This window comes from Chiroxiphia lanceolata, chromosome 2 (genome assembly GCF_009829145.1).
Source record: "Chiroxiphia lanceolata isolate bChiLan1 chromosome 2, bChiLan1.pri, whole genome shotgun sequence".
Lineage (NCBI taxonomy): Eukaryota > Metazoa > Chordata > Aves > Passeriformes > Pipridae > Chiroxiphia > Chiroxiphia lanceolata.
Window position 1 is genome coordinate 81,519,871 of NC_045638.1, and position 24,364 is coordinate 81,544,234.

Sequence of the window (24,364 nt, forward strand, 5' to 3'; positions counted from 1 at the left end):
TTTAGTATGCAAATCCAATACTGCTGTTTATGGATAACATATTAAGAGTCACCAATGCTGTAGTGCAATTAGGGACTTGAGACAAGTGTGCGGTCACCCAGATAGGTGGAAAATAACCATAAAGAGGAAAAGAAGAAAAGACAACAAACAACTGCTTTAAATTACTGCAAGGGAAATTCAGATTAGACGTTAGGAAAACGTTTTAACAATCTGAGGGGTTAGTCACTGAAATAAATGACCCATGGAGACAGAGGAACCTCCAGAAGGATTACATCAACACTGGTCAGGAATGACGTGGACAGTGCTGGTCCTGCCTCTGATGATCCAGGGGAGCAGGCAGCCTCCCCAGGTCCCCTTCACTCCTCTGGCTGACAGCAGCCATGCTGTAAAAGACTCCAGAGTTTATCTTAGTTCAGTTTCTTATCCCTAATAAATCTAAAAAGTCCTCTGGCTCTTGTTACATTATCAGCTTGTTCTGTACTAAATATATCCTCATGCCTTGTATCTGGGGTTTGCACACCGAGGCTTGTGCTACATGCATTTTTCTCCAGGCTCGGCAGTGAGCAAGGTGGCCATTTCATCAGGTTTCTAGAACAAACCTGTAATTGGGTCTTGCTAGTTTGCTTGGACTGTGCTTTTCTTGCCAATATTTGGCACACAAAGTGCTTATGCTCTTCACAACACTAAAGATCTCATCAGATGCTGATATTGAAAAAAAACAGCATCTTACTTATAATTTCCTGAGTGTGGCTTTTTTTCCCCTCAGTTTTCAAACTTCCATTCAGTCCAGTAAATGGCTAATTTTAGCATTGTGCCAGATTTTCTGTTGCTATTGTCTATGTATCTTCAAGCTGGTCTGTAAACCAACCGGGATTAGATTTTTTGAGTTTTCTTCTGCCTTATCCCTTGCCAAAATTGGTGTCGTTCCTTCAGGCAAAGTACAGGGGATGCAAAGCTGATTTAAATGTAGTGTGGTGGCATCACCTCCTCAGTGGGCTGTAAAACATCCAGGTGGCTTTGGAAAGAGAACTGAATCCAGACCTTGTGAGATAAAGCGAGTTAGTATGTTATTCCTGATGCTGACTGAATTATGTGACTGTTTTACAGGAAAAGAGAGTACAAGTCTCCCCACCATTGACAAGAGGACCAAGTGCCTTTATACCAGAGAATGAAGTAAGTTTGCAGTTAGCTGGGCCAGGCGGGTGGTAGCTTTTAAAATAGCAATACTGAAAGACAGTTCTATGACCCTGCTTGTTCCATGGTACCCAGATGAGCTCCCTTGAAAGCAAAAGTGATGGTTTCTCTTGAGCAGGTTCCAGTGGGTAAGAACCACCCTGTCCTTGCACACAAGTGGTGCTGTTTGACATCTTTTCAGTCACCGGCACTTCTGGAGACAGCCATGAGTGGCAGCTCTGCTCTTCTCAGGCAGCGGTTGAACACATTACTCATAATGCCAGACCTGAGGGGAGGCCTGTCCAGTATTACAGCAGTATAATTATACAGCTCTCAGAGCAGTGTCTGACCTTCAGTTTGAGAGAGTTTGCAAGTATGACTTCACTCCTCAGACTGTAGCTATGGCTCTTGAGAGAATTTATGGTTGAAAGGTATGGTTGGATTTCAGACTCAAGATTTCTGCCAATGACTGAATGTTCGAGGTAAGCCCTGATTTGCAGCTTGCTGCAGTAGGTAGAAAGTTTGCTATGGTGGTGTTCTCCCGTGGTCTCAATCTTCACAGAGTCTTATAGTTGCTAAAGACAGATAATTCACATGCCAGAAGGGCCAAAAAGACATTGTGAAAGATAAGATAGCTGCTGTTCTCTGAGTCTCTCTCCATGTATACACCAGCAAGGTTTGAATTTAAAACCAAATGGAGAGGGTGTAAAGGATGCCAACAAGAAAACATAATTAAGCAAAAAGGAGGAGAGGTCAAAGAGTCTTTTAAACTTGGGAAGAGAGGATTAGAATGAGTTCCAGCCAGTCAAACTTGTGGAGAGAACACCACCCTTTCGCATGAAATACAAGGTGAAATTGAGATGCCAAATTTTGTAATGACCTAGTTTGTCTCATAAAGTCAATAATTATATTAAAAGTAGAAAAATAAATGTAGTTAAAATTGTAACATATTTTGAGAGAATTGTTAATGAATTTATTTCAAAGCTGAGAAGCTGAGACACTTGGTACAGGCACTAGCCAAGGGTGCAGGAGAAATCTCGGAAAGGAGTAACCCAAGCACTTGCCCAGTACAAGCAGGGACCCTCCAGCTGTATGGATAAAACAGCTATTCAGCATCACAAAAAAATGCTAACTGTGGTTTGTTAAGCAAATTACTACCGTTTTCTCTCACTCCTTGTCATGAAATAATGGAGCAAATAGGAAGGATTTAGTTAGAGACTAGTAACACGCTGAATGTCTCACAAATCTTGATAATAACACTGCTGGTGTTAAAGCCTGATTTACTGTTGTAATGGAAGGAATATGGGCAGAGCAATAACAACTTAATTGTAAAGGTTCCTTTAAAGCTGTTAAAGTACCATAAGGCTTTAAAAGCAGAGCAAAAAAATATGTTTATGGATGGTAATAAGTCAGGAGGAAATACATGCACAGTATGAAGATAGTAATAGAGGTAAAGATAAATCTTAGAAATAATAATGTGGCATATTGCTATGCCTAATATAGCAACAGTGCAGTCCTATCTGACTGTATTTTGATGCTGTCAGCAGAATTTCTATCCATAATTTATACTGTTACAAGAAAAATCCCCTGGCAAGCTGAAGAAGATTAGAAACCTATGTTTGAAAAGTATGATTTCCCCAAGAAAGCACTAAATGAGACAAAGATCTCTTAAATATACTTGCTGAAGAATAAGGGGGACTCCTTGCAGTAGAGCAAGGGATGTACAGTAGTAAGTGAGATAAAGTGATCTCTAATGTGTGAATAAACTTTTGACAGTAAAAACATTATTAAGGAAAACTGAGAAGGCGTCATTTTGAGTACAAAACACAGAAAAGTTGTCATAATGAAGATGCACGTGTAAAAATGATGGAGCTGCCTAACTGTATAGCTGTTTCTCCCTTTCTTTCTGGGCTCATGAATTAAAATAGGAAAGTACACTGGTGAGAAGTGAAAATGTAGTATGTTGTTGGTGTTTCTTTATATGTAACTTCTATATGAGATCTGATAGAAAAATGTTTGAGACACGGTCCACTTATCATCCCATCACAAAGAAAGAAAATGTATTTGAAATAGAATATTGTGTCTTCTTGGTTTTGGGCACTTTCTAGCTTCATGTGCAGTAAGCTATCTAAAATGTGTTCTCATGTCATGGTGTTTGCAATAGTAAACTGGCTGGTTTATTACTATGCAGTGTCAGAATAAATACTGGATACTCTAGTCTTGTGCTTGTAACTTCAGTGGTGAACATGTTGAGAGTGGCTGTTCTTAGTGATAAACACTGAGTAATAGCAGTAATACTGTGTCAGGGCTTGCAATGCAAGAGCTACTTATTCTTCTACTGTTTCATTTCGTCTTGTGCCCAAGGTTTGGATTGGTTGGAATAATTAAAGAACAGCTTTTGTTTAAAGAAAGCATTAAATTCCTATTCTAAATAATACTTCAATGTTATGGACAAATTAGCATTTGATCTCCTCTTCAATTATACAAGCACAGAAGGGGTAGATTGCCAGGCTGTTTCTATAATTTAGTTACATAACCTAGTTCCTCTCCATTAATTTTGAAATTGGTTTTAGAGCTGAATGCTCGGGTAGTATGTGTCTATACAGGCTGTCTTCCACAAATAATTTACTTTCCACTTAGTTCTTACTTACTTCCAGCTCTCTATACAGGTTTGACTTTAAGCATCTGTGATTTTAGCTGTTTTGGAAAGTTCTACAGAAAAATGTTTTTGTTTTTTTGTAGAAACATTAAAATAACAGAGGTTCTGTATAAAGTGCTCTTCAGTTCTCAGTATACAAGTAGGATCTGTATGTGTGTATTTGCATGCATGCAAGCATGTATGTTTATAAATATACATCCAGATCTCCATCATTGCCTTTAAATCTGTACACAAGGAAACCTTTCATACCACAGTATGTTTCTCCCTGGGGCTAAAGCTAAAGAAAATCTCTCTCTCTGCTAGAACGTGTCCATCTTATTTTTAGGTTATGCAAGCAAATGGTTTGGATGAACGTACTAATCTTCTTGTGGAAGAATATTCTACGTCTGGTCGCCTGGACAACATCACACAGGTCATGAGTATCCATACTCAGTACCTGGAGTCTTTCCTCCGCAGCCAGTTCTATATGCTGCGCATGGATGGGCCCCTTCCTTTGCCCTATAGGCACTACATTGCTATAATGGTATGTACCAACAGCCTGTGTATCTTCTCCTGCAACCTTCACTTTTGTATTTAGGAAAGGAAGAAAAAAGGAAGACTTTAGAAAGGAGAGATTAGTGTGATACTTTGACAGTGGGTGAATTTTTGTAGCAGATTTTTATCAGAATAAAGCATGCCTAGCCAGAAGGTTTTCAGTGAGAAAGGAAGATAGGCAAGGTACCTCATTCCCTGTTTCCCGCAGCGATACACTTCTCACATGCCAACATCACTGTGCAGCAGTAAGATGAGATACAGTGGACTTGACTCACGACAAATTGCAGGTAGACACTAGGAGAGCAGTTTTTACTGTAAGGATGTTGAGACATTGCAGTGGGGACCACGACAGGTTCTGTGATCTCCAGAGCTGGAGATCTTGTCTGGACAAGGCTCTGAGCAACCTCTTCTAAGTCAACCCTACTGTGAGCAGGGGGTTCTCCTCTAGTGTTCTTTTCCAACCTAAATTATATTCTGCAATTCAGAGTAAACAAATGTATTTTTATTAGAGAATCCTCCGTACTGTATAGAAATGCATTGCAATATAACAATATAACAAGGCCTTAGGAATGAAATTGTACTTAAAATATTGTTTTGTGTTAATAACCTGTCTTCCACCCTCAGCAAAATCAGATTACATGATAATGTGCTGCACTTTTCCCTCTCTGTTTAATTATTCCAGGCTGCTGCCAGACATCAGTGTTCCTACCTAATAAATATGCACGTTGATGAGTTTCTAAAGACTGGTGGGATTGCAGAGTGGTTGAATGGTTTGGAATACATTCCCCAAAGACTGAAAAATCTGAACGAAATAAACAAACTCCTTGCACACCGGCCCTGGCTAATCACAAAAGAGCACATTCAGGTACCTTTTCAGTCGTGCCCTGTAAATAGCAATAAATGTGTGGTAAAAAGGACTGCCAAGCACTATGTGGGTGTCTGGTTAGGCTCCATTACCCTGAGTTAAAAAATTCAGGGAAGTACTAGTGCATCGAACAAGCTAATAAATTCTCCTGTGTGACAGGAGAATTTGTGTGACAAAGCCAACAAGATTTTCTTTCTAGGAATAGCATTGGCTAAAATGGCCCCAAAGGGAAAGAGGTAATCTGTTAGTTGTCTCTTTTTTTTTTTTTCATCCAGTGAGTTTGTGTGCAGGAGGAATATGGTATTATTGGAAGAAAAGAATTGATCCCTTTTTAAAATGCATAGTGTTTTATAGAAAAGCTGGAGGCCAAAGGAAATTTTATATTTACACATTTTTTATTCTCATTTCAGAAACTTGTCAAGACTGGGGAAAATAATTGGTCTCTTCCTGAACTGGTGCATGCTGTTGTCCTGTTGGCACATTATCATGCCTTGGCAAGTTTTGTATTTGGTAGTGGCATTAATCCAGAGAGAGATCCGGATACATCTAATGGAGTCAGACTTATAGCAGTCAACAACTTCTGTGTCTGTGATCTTGCCAATGACAACAACATAGAAAATGCATCCCTCACAAGTAGCAACTTTGGGGTTAGTGTTGCAAGAAAATTCTTTTGCTTGCCTCTGTTTTGCATTAGAAAACTTTCTTCCTTTCTTTCCTGCTTAAATTTCACGGTAGTTTGAAAGTCTTTGTCTACTTTATGGGAGTGCTCCAGTCTGGTAATTCTTACATTCACTCTGGCAATTTTCTGTATAATCCATGGAAAACCAGGATTGTAACTGTGGATGGTAGTCAGAGGAATGTGATTTTGATAGTTAATCTCACAACCCATTTGGCAAGACTAAAACTTTGCTTTCAGCAGAAAGCTTCAAGTTCCAGTTTCTTCAGACATTGTGGCATTGATGGAGCATGGTGGCATCCATTTTCTAATGTGGAATAAAAAAAAAGAAATGGAAAAAATAGTAGTAGTAGTAATAGTAATAATAATTCTAACTTCAAGGCCTACAATCACAAAACAGGTCAGTTCTGAAACACTTCCATGTAGATGGGAGGAAATGTCTGAAATACAATTACTTAATTCTTCATGCTGGTGTTTCAGTCTTGAATCAACAGAGAACTTTGATTACTAGTTAATTAACTTAAATGTGAACTTTTTTTCCTGAAAGGGGCTCTATGATGCTTTTGAAGACATGTCCTTGAATTAATACCGACTGATTAATTAGCCTCGTTGCCTTTGATGGAAGATCAGGACTATGAGAGACTCGCTAGATATAATTTTTACAATTAGCAGAAGAATGTGAACATGTGATCGCTCAGTTCAATTGCTGTGTCTTAAACTTCTAGCCTGTAAGACATGCTAGCTCATATAACGAGGGTGTCTTATTCCCCATTTGTACTGGGCCGAGGGTTGCTGCTGAGTCTGTGCTGCTGGTTAAGCACTGAGCAGCATACTAGAAAACAATTCTAGCTATAGGCAGAAGAATAGACTCGAAAAGATGGAAAAAACCCACTCAAACAATTTATCTTATGAAAAATCTGAACGATAAGTACATTTCAGAGCACCCAAAACTTTGATGTATTTCTAGGAAAAAGTGGTCTGTTTTCCTCACAAAAGTAAGAAAAAGGGTCAACATAATAGTTATTTTGAACATACATAGTGAAAAGCACTGATTTGCCATCTGAGGTTGTGTTTCTGCATTGCAGTATTGCACTGTATCTCTTCAGAAACATATTTTCATTACAAATAGACTGAAAAAAGTTACCTTCGTATTAAAAGTTGTTTTCTGATAGATGTAGGGCCCACAGATGGATTTTCCTGAGCTGTCTACATGAGGGAATGTATAAGTGACTGTGGTTCCTACATTCGAACACCACCTCTATGCTGTTAATCCCACTGCAGAAATTACTGCAACAGGTTACATTAACGCTTCCCAGCTCCTGTCTTCTTGCTGTCTGAAAGCTGTTGTCTGTGCTGTATGTGACAAAATGCATTCTGGCTTCAGTTTTTGTGTTTGCTGCTGCTGTCTGGTTTTGAGAGCACTTGTTGTCAAGCATGAAATCCGAAGATGACACACACTGTCTATCTTCTAATTTTGCAGAATGTCATGGTGTTTTTGCAGATCGCAGATTCTTTAAGTGAGCTGGAGGCCTTGATGGAAAGGATGAAGAGACTACAAGAAGATAAAGAGGATGAAGAAGCCTCTCAGGAAGAAATGGCAACTCGCTTTGAAAAGGAGAAGAAGGAGAGTCTGCTAGTAATTAGTGGAGGTATTTGTGCTTTTCCAGTTCTATTTTGTTTATGCTTTGTAAGAAAAAAATACTTGAGGGTAGTTCAGTGACTGAAACTTTTTCTGTTTCTTTATTCTGGCTCTTCATGAAGTAGGAGTGTATTAGGTGGTCTTGTCACTTGCTTCATCTGCTTAAGATTTCTTGATTGTCAAATAACACCATCCTTTTCACAACTTGAAATTTAGCTTTTGTATATTAAAAAAAAGACTGTAGGCTTCTTTAAAAAGTAGTGAGTAAATTTCTCTTTCTGTATATGCTCTCTATCTTCAGAATAATTCATTCATATAAGTATTCACTAATACTTCAAAGGTTTACCTTCTACAGCACTTAGAACTCCAATGACATTCCTAAGTAGCCTTCAGATATGACATTTAGTTTAGGAATGAGATTGGAATGAGACTCAACTTCTTCACCATTTACTGCCCTGCTGGAAAGGACATTCATAACTTGCAGTTCTGAGTGATCATACTGCTGTGCTGTTCCACTGCCTGTGTTGTGATAGAGATTCATAGCATTTTTTTATTTTTAAATAATGTTCAAAATTCTGAGCTGAAACCTTCTTTTCCATATTCTTCATGTGCTCTGGAGGCTGCCATCTCTAACAAACCACAAAACAAAGTCTGCTTCCTGTAAACAGGAAGATGGGGTTTTGTTTGCAAAGAAAGTGTTAGAAGAAAGAATATTATTAAGGCAATCAGAATCTCCAGCTATTTCCTCATAGTAGAGGCTACTTGAAGGTGATTGCTTGTATCACTTTGAGAAGTGACCCATAAAATACTTCACATTTTACTACACTATTCTTAGCAAATTTAGTTCTCAGTAGCTTTAGACCAAATGTGTTTTAAGGTATCAGTGTCTTTGTGCAATGAGCGCAAAAGGGAGGAAGAATGTGTTGCGGATCAGCAGAGAGATTGTTTTGTGGATCTCTAGGAACATGTAAAGTCTCTGAAAGAAGATACATCCAACAACATTGTGGCTGGATTTTTAGAAATGGTCATTGTATATTCTTGCTCTGTTTTCCTGTAGTCAGGCAGTGTCAGCAGTGCAGATAAACAGACAGTCATTGCAGCTGCATTATCAAATCATGACTTCCATGAGTCTCTGCAACTTCAGGCATATGAGGAAGAGGACTGAAGGGTTTTTTGGATGATCTTGCTAATAGTTTTATTGACTTTCCTCCCCCTTTGCCTTTTGCTGATTTTAGCTGGGAAGTCTGTGTGTGTTGGGCCTTTACCCTTTCATGAAATTCAGTGCTTGTCAGGAGAGAGGAGTGTATGTATACAGGTTTTTTTATTCTTTGCTGAGAATTTACTGTGGCAGATGTTGTGCAAGCTTCTTCCTACACAGTTATGTTTTGATTGTTTAATGAGGCAAAGAGGAGATAAAGCACTTCTGCAATTCTTAAATTAACTGACTTTTCAAGGTGCTAACTGGGGACATATGGCAACTGTTCTGTCAATGCATGTGGAAGCGAGCCACGGTTTTCACATCAGGGTCAAATGCAGTCAGCTATGCAGTAGTCAACTTCTGCAGAGGTAGTTACACAATCAAGCCACCTGTTTATTCGTGAGGGAAATATTGATTCCTGATAGAGAACCTGCGCTTGCTTAGTGATATGTTTTGGAGCTCTTTGAAGATGCTTAGTTACTAGAGCTTCTGGCAGAATTTCACCCTGATGTACTGTAGAGCTCTTTGCTTTCATATAATCTTCATCTGATATTTACAAGTGGAGTGTTGCATTGCTGTCTGGTTGCTCATACTCCAGATTATGGAACAGAGCTGGTGTGATTCCTGACACCATACCTGCTCAGTGTAGAAATCCTGTTGTCAAGGGTACATTTTTCTGTTTCTTAGCCAAACACAATGACCTTACTAATGGGATTCACCTTCCTGATTTAAGATATCTAACCTCCCTCAGAAGTCAGCAGAGAGAAAAGCAAACCACCAGTTTGAAGTTTAGCCCATCTCTTCCCTTTTTGTAGAAGTATGTTAAGATGTCTGGTATAGGCTGACATTTAGTGGGCTCAGTGAAAGCGATGGATCCCATACAAGCAGATTAGGATTGAAATGTTTCTTTCCTTTGTACCACTATTCTCCTTTGTATCACTCTTCTCCTTTGCACAACTTCTAAAATTGTCCTCTAGTCCTGTCATACAGTGGTAGATGGAAGTCGGCACTAAATCACATGCTTGCCTAAAGCAAAGCATTTTGCTGTTTTATTCACAGCATTTGATGATGAAATAGTTTCTACAGATGTCTCTCGTTATATTGAAGATCCTGGGTTTGGGTACAAAGACTTTGCAAGGCGAGGAGAAGACCATCTGCCAACATTCAGAGCTCAGGTACCATCTCTTTAAAGCACATTCACTCAAAGAATGTTCATATATCTCACTACAGGGCAAGTAGCATAAAAGAGGTTGTAGTGGGGCATGTTTTTTGCATGCTCCTTTTCTTGTCCTCATTCATTAAATAACTCACAAGCTTCCACAGGTGTCCCTGAGATGGAGTCTTTTACTGTTTTTAAATCTCAGACAAGGTAGTACATGGCTTTCTGTCTTATGTCTGTTATTACCGGTATTAATGTTTTAAAACTGTAAAGCATATCGCTACATCTGGAATAAAAGTGAAAGGCAGAAAAGAAACAATTTCTTTCCCATCCCTCTAGATGTTGTATTAAAAAAAATCAACTGGAGGAACTCTTTATTCCTATCATCTTTTTATCTAGTATTCTCTGCCCAGTGGTTATCAATACCTGTATATATGTATATATATATCTGTGAGACCCATTTAGTGAGTATTGTTCTCATATGTGCACCATATCACTGGATTTTGGATGCTGGGAAAGAAAAGGAGTTCCTAAAAATGATTACTGAAGTTTTTGATATATTTTAATACATCTTTTTCAGTGCTATTGAAAGAACAGCATGTACATTTTATCTGTGCATTTTCTTAAATATTGGCATCTTTTTCCATGACCAGAATCCTGAACTTTATAAAATATATAACAGGAGGGACATTCTAAGTTGTTCTGTTCTATCTTAATAGAGTACATTAATGAGCAGTCTAGTAATAAATTAAAAGCAATGAAAGAAACCTTAAAACAAATCAGACAACTTCAATTAAAACAACAGTGGGTGCAGAAAAACTTCATGGTCAGAAGATGTATCTAACACTGTAAAATACAGAATCCACAATCACTCTCAGGAAATGTATTTATCTGTATAGCAATCTCTACCTATCTGGATAATTTACTCTGTGGTCTTTATATGATCCTGAAGTAAGTTGTTACTGCCAAAAAGAATAAGGCAAAGTCTGTGCCTATAAATCAAATGTTCTGCTTAACTACTTTAGGAGCAGCAGGCTCCCTTGGATAAAAGCTCCAGAGAAGTTGAAATTGGAACTAAAACATCTCTGCTCTTAAATAAACAGAAGAGCTTCTGGCCTACATTCAAAGGAGTCACCTTGATAATTTAACTTTTTTATGTCTGGCTTTTAACAATTAGGTGTATATACCCACAGCCTCAAAAATGCTTTGCTACTGATGGTATTTAAATTGCAGTAGTATCCCAAACTCCTGCAAAAAAATCTAATCTTTATTCTGATAGAGCAAGACTGCTCTGTCTCTGTGGGTTTAAATTCAGTAATAGAAAAAAGTATTCTATACACAGCAAAATGTGTTTAAACTTGAGGGGTTTTTTTTTGTTTTTTCATTGTTAGTGAACAGCACTTTACCGCTTCTGGGCCTTTTGGCTTTCAGAGGCTTTTGTGATGCCCAAGGTGTCCTGGACACCTTTCCAGGGCTGTGTAGGTAGGGCATATTTCTCACATGCCTTTTGGTCTTTTGTACTGGCAGCCAGAGGCCCAGTGTGATGTTGTGGCATGTTTCAGATGTCACTGAATGCCTCTGTTAGGCAACCGAGTAATATCCTACATGCTCTTCCCCACTATCCTAATCAGGGGGACAGTAGAGTAGACATGCTCCAAAGTGCCTAGGAGAAGACCCTTGCCTAACAGTACCTTTTGAAAACAGCTAGGCACAGGAAGGACGTGGAGATGATCCCCTTGATTGTTAAAGTTGCCATCAGTGATTGAATGATCGAACACTTGCCAAGGATGTGGGCAAACTAACATGTTCTGCGTGACCACTGCACGAACTGTGGTTGCACTCTACTCTGAAGCAGAGTGGTTCTCCACTACCAGTACCATGCAGTCTGCAAAGATTTCCCATTCCTGATAGGAGCAGGCAAGCTTTTATCCTTGCAGTCCAGGTGATTGTCTAAGACCAAAGCAGCCTGGATTTTATCAGTTTTTTCAGGGACAGTTCAGTGCTTTAAGCAATGGTTTTACATCCTATCTGGAAGTAAATACTCCATCTCTGCTCGGAGCTAAGCATCAAAGCCTCCAAGAGACACAAGTCAGAGTGACAAAGCAGAAGAAAATTCCCTCAGCGCTTCAGGAGAACCTTAGGGTTTTTTCTACTGTAGGCTAATGATATCCAGCTGGAGATAGGGTGTTGCAATATGATATTCATTGCCAAGAAGTCTGGAGGAATGGAGCAGGTGATGTGGATGAAGAATTCAAAATGCAAACTTTAGGAAGAGAATTAAGTTATTATTATCAGACAACAAAAACTGTTGAGCCATAGAGAGGATCAGATAGGGAATTCACTTCATTTGTACATTTATATATTTCCTTCTCTTCCTGCAGGACTATACTTGGGAGAATCATGGCTTTTCCCTTGTAAACAGGCTTTATTCTGATATTGGTCATCTTCTGGACGAGAAATTTCGGATGGTATATAACCTCACATATAACACTATGGCAACACATGAAGATGTTGATACAACGATGCTAAGAAGAGCTTTATTTAACTATGTCCACTGTATGTATGGAATCAGGTATGGAGAAAAATCCCCTGGCTTAGGAATAGACTTTAAATTATGTAAACAGAAAAATGAACCATGTGAAAAGCATGATTTTAGACTCTAGGTGTTTAAAGTGAAGACAATACCTCAGTCTGGAAGTTAGAGTGGGTTTGCTGGCATATCAGTATAACTTTTCCTTCCAGTGCGGAAAAGAATTATCAGGATATCAGGATAGAAATTATTACAGAAATGTCTTCTCTGAAGCCAGTCTGAAACCTTTGTTCAGGGAAAACAACATCTCAAAGCAAGTTCACAAACAACACAAAGTTGGGCAGGGAGGGTAGGAAGGCTCTGCAGAGGGATCTGGACAGGCTGGATCGATGGGCCAAGGCCAGTTGTATGATGTTCCACAAGGCCAAGTGCCGGGTCCTGCACTTGGGTCGCAACAACCCCATACAGTGCTACAGGCTGGGGGAAGAGAGGCTGGAAAACTGCCTGGTGGAAAAGGACCTGTGGGTGCTGGTCCACAGGGGCTGAACATGAGCCAGCAGTGTGCCCAGGTGGCCAAGAAGGCCAATGGCATCCTGGCCTGTATCAGCAATAGTGTGGCCAGCAGGACCAGGGCAGTGATCGTCCCCCCTATACTTGGCACTGGTGAGGCCAGACCTTGAATCCTGTGTTCAGTTTTGGGCCCCTTACAACAAGAAAGGCATTGAGGTGCTGGAGCATGTCCAGAGACAGGCAGCAGAGCTGGTGAGGGGCCTGGAGCACAAGGTGTATGAGGAGTGGCTGAGAGAGCTGGGGATGTTTAGTCTGGAGGCTCAGGAGGGACCTTCTCACACTCTACAACTACCTGAAAGGAGGTTGTAGCCAGGTGGGTGTCACTCTCTTCTCTCAGGTAACAAGTGACAGGATGAGAGCAAATAACCTCAAGTTGAACCAGGGGAGGTTTAGATTGGATATTAAACGTCTTCACAAAAAGGGTTGTGAAGTACTGGAACAGACTACCTAGGGAAGTGGTGGAGTCACCATCTCTGGAAGTGTCCACGTGGATATGGCACCTTGAGGACATGGTTTAGTGTTTATCATGGTGGTAGTGCTGACTAAACAGTGGACTTGATGGTCTTAAAGGTCTTTTCCAACCTTAACAATTCTATGATTCTGCTAAGCCTTTCAGATGTTAGCAGGTGGTTTTCTGTCATGTATAATAAATGCTCCAATTCCCAGGCTTAAGAACATAATGCTGCAAAAGACAATGCTTTTAAAAACTTATATCAGAGTGATTGCCTGTGTTATTTTTAGGTATGATGACTATGATTATGGGGAAGTTAATCAGCTACTTGAACGCAGCCTGAAGGTTTACATAAAGACAGTGACCTGCTACCCAGAGAGAACTACCAAGCGCATGTACGATAGTTACTGGCGTCAGTTCAAGCACTCAGAGAAGGTATGTATCTCAAAGCCGAAGTGGCTTCACAGAGACCCCTCTGCTGTTTAAAAATGAAAATATGGGGACACCTAAAAACGGCAGTATCTATCAAATGAACTGTTTTAAATCAGAGAAAACCAAATGAGATTAATTCGTTGAGTGTTAGTTACCAGTTTTACAAAAATGCTTCTTAATGTACTGGAAATACTTTCTTTTTTTATTATTATAATTTTGAATGGCTGCTTTATAAAATGGACAACTGTAAAAGAAAAGTAGATAAACTTGAGAATGCAGAAGTGGTGAACTATGCCAATACTTGGGATTTAGAAATCAAAAAATACTTAAACTCATATATATATATATATATATATAATCTTCATGGTGTTTTTTAGCAATAAAGATGTCAACATGCCTTCAGATATCCCCATGAAATGCTTCCTGACAAGGGTTCAGTGCTTGTGTGCCTGCTAGCCTAATCTGGCATGGAAACTCTTCCTTATTCTGTGTTCCTATAGTTCCTATAGAAAACAAAATACAATTCAGGAAGAACTCATGCCATTGAGATTTAAAAAAGGTTTATTGGGAATTCTCAGATGGAAGATTGCTTAAAACAGCAGTTGAGGCTAGTTTCTTGCAGTCTTGGGATGTTGTCCATATTGGCATACTACACAACAGTCTCAAGAGGAACTGTAGTACTGCAGGAGAGTACTGGAGGAAAGGACATAGTTTTCTTCAGCAATACTTTTACTAAAGGTAGGAAATTTTAGCCTAAACGAATAATGATGTTGCATTCAGAGGTGAGCTAAATGGCTGATTTAATTTTTTTTAACAGGTTCATGTCAATCTACTTCTAATGGAAGCTCGGATGCAAGCCGAACTTCTGTATGCCCTTCGTGCCATAACTCGTCACTTAACCTGAAGGATTTGCTGGGCAGGAGTAAAGAAGTTTTTACTGAGTATGTAAAGACCTTTTGAAATAGATACACACCAGAAGCTGTTTGTGATGTAGCATCAGGTTATTCAATTCTCTAGTGTCAAAGTTTAGCCGTGCTTCTTGGCGGCTGTAATGTGCAATGACGTGTTTTATTTTCTTGATGCTTAACATTACTAATGATAACAAAAGTAACACTGAGGAGCACTACTCTGCATTGTTTCCGCCTGGATTTCTGCGCAGTGGTCAGGATCCTGAAACTGTTTTTATTATATCCAATCCTAGCGCTTTGCTCTTTAAGCACTGGAGTGAAGTGCTTAGAGACTTCTTTTTCCAAGCAATCATGTTTCAGATTAGTGGAGTCCAGCAGAAGATCAGTTCTGCCTGTCCTGAGAACGTACCACCATGTCGTGACTCATGACAGAGACACGCGGGCTGTGTTGCATTGAAATGCCCACTGGATTCTTCTGTGTCTCCCGGAGACTGCTGCCAGTCACTGTCTTACTACAGCAATTGGAGGTGATGCGAGATGTGGATGCAAACATCGAGCACACTTTAATGTGAAATTAATCTTGATAAATCCTACAGCATGCTACTGAAGTGCGAAATTCATCTGCTTTGTCATGCCCCTTCCCAAGAGAAGAGGCCTCATGATTTGCCATTTCAGTCACACTTACTGTGTTTCAATCATGCATAATCTTGTTTTACTGACAGTCACCCTCAGTTGTCCTGACAATATCCATGCTCATCACATGTTGCAATTTTTTTAGTTGGCACCTATAAAATTAATACGGAGGCTGACCAAAAATAGGGTTGTGGGGTTTTTTGCACTCTCTCCTTTATCAATGTTGTAACTAAGGAAAGTAAAGGAAGGCTAGCATATCTGTTCTTTCATATTGGATGTATAGAAATTTACTTCCCATAACTTTTTCATAGCATGAAATTGTAATATTCAAAGTTTAAAAAGTTTCTATGCATTAGTGTGAGTGAACAAAAGAAAAGTGCAATATTTAAAAAGAAAGCAAGCTTTTTTCCCTGACATGCCACTGCTAAAGTGTCCTTCTTATATAGCCATAAAGAAATTTTAAAACCAAATTTCTTTATTGTCTAAGGCCTAGCAGTTTTGTTTTAGCTTTTACGGCTTAAGACAACCTGATACCGAGATGCCAAAGCATCCCCAAAACAAAGCATTTTTGGACCACCAGTAATATTGGGGAAGGGAAGAAATAAGCTGCCAAAAATGTCACACTTTTGTGCTGGTTTTTGTTGCTTTTGACTAATTTTAAGAGCACAAAATGTTGATATTTATAGCTTTATTTTGTATTGCATTAATGAACCAATGAAGTGCCTAAAGAGATGCTTAAACTTACCCAGTAGAACACAAGTTGTCACTGCTTCAACTTTTTCTGTTGGTTTGGACTTTTCATATTTCTTTTGAGGAGGGTGACCTTTATTTCTGTGGCATACATTCAAAACTAACTAGTCAGGTTTGTTTTTAATGTTCCATTGGATTGTAGAAATTAATACAGAATTTTTTTTCATTAGTGATTGCAGAATAGTTAGAAAAATACTACCAGTCATTTTTTGACACTTTTCATTTACAAAATCCTGGACCAGTACTCTTCTAAAGTTAGTTTTCTCTTTTTTCCCTTTTATGATCCTTGCTGTGACTTCGCATGTTGGTTTTTTCCGTTTTATCTGTCTGTTCCAGATTGGAAAGCTAAATGATTGTACACTTTTCTGCACTTTCAGACTGCAGACTCTGCATGTGAAAACCTTTTGAGGAAGAAATCAGTAATTAATTTTTTTAATGTCATGTTGGCTATTTAGAAAACTACCCAACAGACAGCATCAGACTGTCTTCTAGAGAGAGCATTGGATAGAACATCAGATTTATTTATCTTGTATAGCTAACTGCAAAGATTTCTCAGAATTATTGAGATGCTCATATGTATGAACTTAGATTAACTTTCTAAGTTGTTATGATTCTTTTTCCTCCCTCCTGTGATTGTAGTGGCCATACATAATGGCTTTTGTGCATAGAACAGTTCTGCTGAGAGGAGTTTTCATACAATACTTTTGCTTTTTTCAAGTGATGGGAACTGTTCAGTACTATTTTAAATTCCTTTGTTTTGAAAAGTCAAGTAGTTCTCAAGAAGCACAGCTGAGCTCTGTAAAGGAGGTGAAACTAGATTTGAGTAACTAATATGATGGCTTAGTTTCCCTTCAGAAATGCAAAGACTTCTTGGGTAGGTTGAGTTTTACATTTGGAATCATGAGTGCCTTTACTTCTTTCATATGAAATATACTTGCTAGCTCAAATGCCTTCTGAGCAAAGTACATGAGCAGATTTGAAATATAGAAACCATAAGTGGATTGCTTCATAAAATTTGTAGTAAACCAGTGTTTTGGTTTGGTTTTTTTAAGGTGCCATATCAAGTCACATATGGCCTGCAAGACATTCCATCATAGGAAATGTCATTGTACAACTAGTTTGCTATTTCAATTTTTTTTTTACATATTAAATGCAAACTTGAAACATCTGGTAAAGTTTTCCACGTGGCATTTTATTTTTCAAAGTATTGCATTTACAGTGCAACAATTTATATCCTAGTTTTTATAATCAAATTTTGGGGTTTTAATAGATGTTTGTTCAGAATAGGTGTTTAAGTCAGACAGTGCTACCACACTCTTTTCGCACACTTTAGGTTCACACTGTGCCAAATTTTAATGTGCAAGTGTTCTTGGATTTTTTTTGCATTTTTAAGCACTCGTGAATGTGAATCTTCACACTTTGTTCATTAATATTTTTCTTAAGAGTACGGTAATCATTGGAAGCGTAGATACTCTCCCTCTGTGTTCCTTTATTGAAATTGACAATTACCAGCATTAATGTTAGTCTACAAAATCCCAGCCATGACCAACATAAAAACAAAGTGTACAGTCTCCTGTCTACTGAAGAGAAAGCTTGGTAGGTACAAATCAACCAACTAGTACAGGGAACGCTGTAAGTAGGGAACAGATCTTTTGAGCATGGACAGCTTCTTATCATTGCAGAGTCACTTTAAAATGTGTGTTGCAATAGAGTACATCCTTGCTGAAATTCCTACATTCTTTTTTGTAATGAAGAGAATTGAAAAAGGTGCCAATTGGAGAAAGCATTTACATTTTCCGGAACACTCTACCCACAGCTGAACATCACGAGACTGTCATCACACAAGAACAGAAATAATTTTTAAAACAGAAATAATAATTTTAAACTTGGGTGCAGTTTGTGCAGATAGCTGCTACAGCTACTATTGTAGGAGAATTTTGGTGAGCTGTAGATGGATTTATTTTCATCAAGGCTGAACTGAAACATATATCCTTTGCCCTAAAGCCTTCATTAAAATGCAAATCATAGAATCATAGAATATGCTGAGTTGGAAGGGACCCATCAAGATCGAGTCCAACTCCTGGTCCTGCACAGGACCATCCCCAAGAGTCACACCATGTGCCTGAGAGCACTGTCCAAACACTTTCTGAATTCTGTAAGGCTTGATGCTGTGACCACTTCCCTGGTGAGCCTGTTCCAGTGACCAACCACCTTTGGAGTGAAAAACCTTTCCCTGATATCCAACCTAAACCTCCCCTGACACAGCTTCATGCCATTCCCTCGAGTCCTGTCACTGGCCATTGGTCCCGAGACTGAAGAGATTGGTGAGGTCTCCCCTCAATCTCCTTGAGGCTGAACAGACAAGTGACCTCAGCCACTCCTCATATGGCTTCCCCTCCAGATCCTTCACCACCTTTGTTGTCCTCCTTTGGACACTCTCTAATAGTTTCATGTCTTTTTTATATTGCGGTGCCCCAAACTGCACACAGAACTCAAAAGTGAAGCTGCACAATGCAGAGTAGAGCAGGACAATCATCTCCTTTGACCAGCACCTTGAGCCTTGAAAAGGATGTACTTTCAGCTGTAAGAGTTAAAGAATTGCCACTATCAGCTCTTCCTATGTATTAAAAAAAGCCTTTGAGGACAGGAAAATCAGTGATTGTAAACAATTATATGTGTAGGTCTCTATAAATGTAAAACAGATCAGAACAGAACAAAAAGGAAAACATTTTGCTGCTCTGTTACTTGAGTGCAGAAGTTCAAAGCACCAAATTCTTCAAAAGTATTTTTGTTTGTAGTGATGCTGATAGATATTTTCATGGGTTTGGAAAAAGCAGCTAGCTGCCTAAATTTCAGTGGACATTTAAGCACCCAGGCACTCAGCAAAATCCTAGCAGGTGCCCACTTGCATTTTTGAGTCAGATTTTTAAAGAAACTTAGTCACCTAAATTCAACAGAATACAATTAGTTTCCATAGAGATTAAAGGAATAATGTGTACCAGATCCATGTGATTTGCAGCAATTGTTAATGAAATGGGTTGTTTTGGGGACTTAATGTAGGCTTACAGAAATTTCTCCCAAAGCAGTTAAACTGTAAGCTGCTGCTCTTGCAGAACAGGTTCTCAATGTTTCTCATGCATGTGTGTTTTCCATGAACATAGGCATGCATTTCAGGCTCATGTTCCAGAATTTGGACTCCCTTTCAGAAGAGCTGGATTATTTAACTTCTACTTGCAGAAAAGATTCATTTGAGGTAGTAAGTGGATAACTTGTGCCTGGGCTAAAAAGTTTTGGCTAGAAAAAAATACTGAAGTCTTCTTGATCTCAAGTGATGTTCTTTCAGTTACTTTCCTTAGAGGTTTGGATCCTTCTCCCATAAAGGGTGATGTTGCACAAAATAAAGGAAGAGGGGAGTGGATTCATTGTAAATGAACTTTCCCAGAGCAGATCTGAATATAAAGGTGTAAGAATTAATTTTCTGTTAATGATCATTCCAAGAACTGGACAAAAATGTCAGTTTTCACTGTCTGGACTTCAGATTTACGGTCCCTAATGTCCCCCAGCACTATGTCTGTCTGAAGAGATGCATCCACCAGCTTTTCTATATCTAGGAATTGTAAGTGAAAGTTTTTATCTCCAAATGAAAATTAATTTAGCATTTCATACCTACTACATAGGTCACAGGTGTGGGAGATGGAGAGATCACAGTAGTGTGAGGAAACTTTAGGAGCATCTTGATCAGTGTTAATTTATTCCGTAGAGCACATTTCCTGTCATGTGGTCATGCTGCTGCTCCCCCAACACACATCAGGTCTGTTTTGCAGACATTTAATCTTTCTGCCACTCATTAGGGGCAAAAATTGTCATTTTCCAACCTGTCACCACCCCCGTCCTCCATCAAGTGCTTCCTGTCTTCCCAATTCACAGCCCTGAGCAACCATGCAGGGACAACCTCCCAGCCTTAACTTTGAAAAAACAAGAGTAAGTTGAGTGCAGAGGCTCTTTCTTATGTTTAGAAACACTTAATTGCCATATTAGGTTATTTCTGGACAGGAAAATTCTATATGTGGTTTGAAAGGACGAAACTCAGTATATTTAGGTAGCATTTGCCAGTAGCATGTAAGAGCCAATCTCTGGAGTTACAGTAAAAATCCAGTGGATCCACTAAGGAAACATTTTCTTTGGCGAAGCACCCCATGTTTGAGCTACTCGACTGTGCAGGTTTCTCTGAGGGACATCTAATGGGGGATTTGAGGTCCCTTGGTGCCAGGCAGGCTTACAGGGCCATTGGGTCAGCATCCCCTCAGGTGTCTTGCAGCCTGGCAGACTGCATCCAGCCTCTGGAACAAGAGGATTTGGGTTTTTCACTTACCAATGGGAAAAAAATCCAAATGCACGCTGTGGAGTGGCTGCTGGAGACAGCGGCAGTGTTGGGTGTTTCTATGGGTACTGCGTATCATCAGGGTTTGTGGAAAATATAAACCTGAGTTCTGCCCTTGTTCCTGACGGCAGTTAGAGGTGGTAGTGAAGATGCAAATGATTGTACTAATTGTGGGGAGCAAGCTGTGCTATCAGCATCAGGAGGTACAGATCACAGGCATTCTTGAGGGGACACGGCCAGCACAGGAGGAGTTGATGTGTTGGTCAGTTGCAGAAACTTCACTGATGTGTCCAAGAGGTTCTTTTCTATGCTTGTGCATAGGGGAGATGGTGGAAGATGCCTCCTTCCAAGGTGACCAGAGGGCTGCTTTGGGAAAAGAGCTGGGACCCTTTGCTTACTCCACAGGTGGAGCAGGGGAAGGGAACCAGTCACTTCTGCCCAAGAAAAACTTGTCACTGTTGAATTGCATTTTCTTGCCCCCATCAGGCATTTGATGGGAGTTTTCAGGCAAAATGGGTGAATCACCAAGCATTGTGTCTCCAGCTGAGGGGTCTGAGGGGCAGCGACAGCAGCAGGTCCGAACATGCACTGTCCAAAACTGTTTCTCATTCCTCACTTCATGCTCATGTCATGCCACCAGACCCAAACCTCTTCCCTCCAACCCGGCTGCCACATGCCCAAGTGCCTGCAGGAGCAGCCCACTCAGGGTGGTGAGTAATGCAGCCACTTTTAGGGAAAAAATAATAGCAATTAGGCTACAGCCCTTGGACTCTGCAAGGCAATGCAGTCAGAGATCTTTCCACAACTGTGACCGGAACTGGATATAAACTGTAGCTTAAAAAAATAGGAATTTTGTAAACTTGAAATCTCTTGGTTTTACCCTCTTCTCCTTTTGCTGGAAAGCCACACGATGAATGTATACGCTTTATCTTTCTATCTGACATAATGGAAAATCAGACTGCCAACTCCTTGTTTTGTATTAGCCTTTTTTTTAAAAAAAAAAAAAAAGTTTGTGAGCAATATATGTAGCATGCTGTGAACGTCTGTTTTGATCTTTATAGTTACTCTTTAATCCATCAGTATTAACACCAGTTCTTTTTTGTGTTCCCCTTGGTACTTCGTATGCAGTGTAAGCAGAAGCTGTGATCGGCTTTGCAGTCCTGTGCCATGTTACTGTAACTCCTTGATTTTTTAGGAAGCACCTGACTGTGGGCCACCCTGGGGCAGGTAGCGTGCCCGTACACGACTGCCACTTTTCGGTCTCTTGTACTATGTATAGTTTTAAGTAGAATAAGCTTTTTAACAGAATATTGATGCAGTTTATGAGTCACGCAGGCTGCAAGTGTCTGGTGTGTGAGAGTCTTTGTATTTATAGTTGTTGGGGTTTGGTTTTTTGTTTCGTTGTTGTTTTTTGTTTCGTTTTTTTTTTTAAATTCATAAAGTAGCAAACTTGATAAACATAGCCACTTTAAACTGCTCTTGCTAAACAGACCCTGCTGTAGATAAAATACCACTGTAGATACAGAGAGGAGTGCCAGCTGTTCTCTCTGGACTGTGGGTGAGCTGAGCCCCTCTCTGCAAAAAGCACGATCAGAGCTGCACGGCCACCCTGTGTTTGACTACATTTGGACCCAAACACCAGGAAGGCTTGGGTCTGGCATGTGTTGCAGCCCCCTGTGCCCATAAGCCTGCCGCTGGCTGTCCCCCCACAGTCTGCTCACCAGTGCCTGGGGGGAAAACGTGAGCCTTGCTGGTGTGAGAGGGATGGATGGACAAGCCACTGGACTGCAGATGTGGTCACAGTGCAGCTGAAAAGCTTCAAAGCCTCTCTGGAGTGCAAAAATTAGCCCTTGGTTTGCTGCCTGCAGAGCCTGGCACGTTGGGGAAAGAAGCAGTGCTAGCTCTCCATTGGCAGCCGTGGGTCTGAGCCCCCTTGGCTGGGGTGGCAGGCAGGCCAGGGCAGGCCAGGGCAGGGCAGTGCTGTGCCCGGGGAAGGGTGTTTCATTGCATCTCCCACCTCTGACCCTCTGGACAGGGGGTAAATTGTACCCAGCCCAGCAGCTCTCAGCTTCTTGCCTCCTTCTGCCACATCCATGCAGATGTTTCAGGATGGAGGGTTAAGGACAAAGCTCTGATCCTGCTGCTCCCTCCCACCACCACAAAGTGAGGAAGCGTGGTAGCTCTATGGGTCCCACAGTCCCTACAGCATCCTGCAGGCAGGTGGCACATCACCTGTCCTGCCTCCTGGGCCACCTGCCCTGAGCTCCGGAGACAGGCTACAGGCTTCATACTTTCACAGGAGGTTTGCCTGCAAGGTGAGGCAGCTGCTAGGAGCTCACTGTGGGTTCTCAGAGCAGCTTTTATCCTTTTTTTTTTCTGTTGTTGCTGGTTGGGTTTGTTTTTTTTCTGCAGAGGACAGACTGACCTAGTGGGATGGATTTTTTTGTGTGTGTGACTTTTGTTAGTTTTTAAGTTACCCGACTTGAATTTATCTGAACAGATGCAGAAGGAACTTTTTTTTTTGTGAGTTAAGAGACAAAAACGCATTTTTAAACAAAGGAATCATGTATTAACATTTTAACAGCAATTCATAAATCTGCACTTTTTATGAGGTTTTGAAAAATCTATTTATAGGTACGGAACAATGGGGTTTGTTTAAAACTGTATCGCATTTATACTTGCTGAAATTACTTTCATTGTTATCAGTAGGAATTTCATTGGTTAAATAAAATGGATAAAACCTGTTTCCTGTTTGAGCCATCATTTACCACATGCTGGGGAACACATCTCTGGAGCAGAACATCCTGTGTTTTGGGACAAAATCCAGTCCTTGAAGTGTCTTTCCCCTTCATGCCCTTGTTGTGGGTTTTAATCTATGTGTTATTTAATACAGAGGTTATTTAATTCCTCTTCCAGGATGCCCAGAGTGAACTCCAGAGCAGCAGTGGGTGAGATCCATAAAACCATGAAGGAAATGAGAAGGAGAGAGGAAATGTGTGCCAACAGTGCTGGCTCAGGGTAGTGCCAAGCTTATCTAGCAGCCAAATTGCCCCCAAGTCACCCAGTCCTGCCCTCTGCCCCATCCAACCCCCAGGGAAGGGTGACTTAGAGCTGAGGGATCACTAGTCGGTTTGTCCTAGGAAAGGTGCTCAACTCCCCTCTGAAGAGACAAAACTAATTAACACAAGCTGCAGACCTAGGGTGTTTTGGGTATATCTTATCCTCCAGCTGTAGGATGCTCAGCTGGCCTATCTTCACAATGGAAATAACTCCTTTAGTTATTTAAAGTTCAGAGGTACTGTGTGTGCTCCAAGGAGGGCTGTGACCAATGGCATTACCTGCTGGCATCTCTGACTGGTTCAGCTTCATCCTGCCCTGAAAAATGCACTGATCACAATAAAATAATTACATACATAATACATATTATTTAGAGAGAGAGAGAGAGAGAGAGAGAGTGTATATATATATAAGTGCTTATTTATTTACTTTCAGTGGGAATTTCAAAACACTGAAAATGTTTGTCATCTTAGGTCTAGGCAGAGTTTTCAGTCCCCTTACATGTGCTGTGGCTGTCACCTCCAGGCACCAGCACTGTTGTGAAAAAGATAATAAACTTCCAGTATTCCTCAAAAACAAGGGCTGCTGTAGAATTCTTGCTTTAGTTCCTAGAAGTCTCAGAGGACAGGTGAGCAGCAGGGCAGGATGGTGCTCTCCTCAAGTCTGCCCTGCCCTGATTTTGGTCCCTGCACCTTCCCCCAGCACGTGGTGTGAGTGCTCAGACAGGGGTACCCAGCACAGGCAGAGGA

The 24,364-nt window shown here is 40.3% G+C and overlaps 1 protein-coding gene across 3 annotated transcripts in view; it reads left to right on the forward strand.

Moving 5' to 3' along the window:
• SESN3 (sestrin 3) overlaps positions 1–23,302 on the forward strand; it is a 45,435-nt gene extending 22,133 nt beyond the window's left edge. For 2 of the 3 annotated variants that reach the window (XM_032677991.1, XM_032677994.1), the window contains exons 2-10: positions 1,108–1,173; positions 4,158–4,355; positions 5,049–5,231; positions 5,642–5,878; positions 7,388–7,556; positions 9,804–9,919; positions 12,285–12,475; positions 13,745–13,889; positions 14,704–23,302. In XM_032677991.1, coding sequence (XP_032533882.1) covers positions 1,108–1,173; positions 4,158–4,355; positions 5,049–5,231; positions 5,642–5,878; positions 7,388–7,556; positions 9,804–9,919; positions 12,285–12,475; positions 13,745–13,889; positions 14,704–14,790 — 1,392 coding nt within the window. In that variant the 3' untranslated portion in view covers positions 14,791–23,302. The remainder of the gene's footprint in view (positions 1–1,107; positions 1,174–4,157; positions 4,356–5,048; positions 5,232–5,641; positions 5,879–7,387; positions 7,557–9,803; positions 9,920–12,284; positions 12,476–13,744; positions 13,890–14,703) is intronic. The other variant, XM_032677992.1, reaches the window with a different exon arrangement.
• The last annotated feature ends 1,062 nt before the right edge of the window (positions 23,303–24,364 follow it).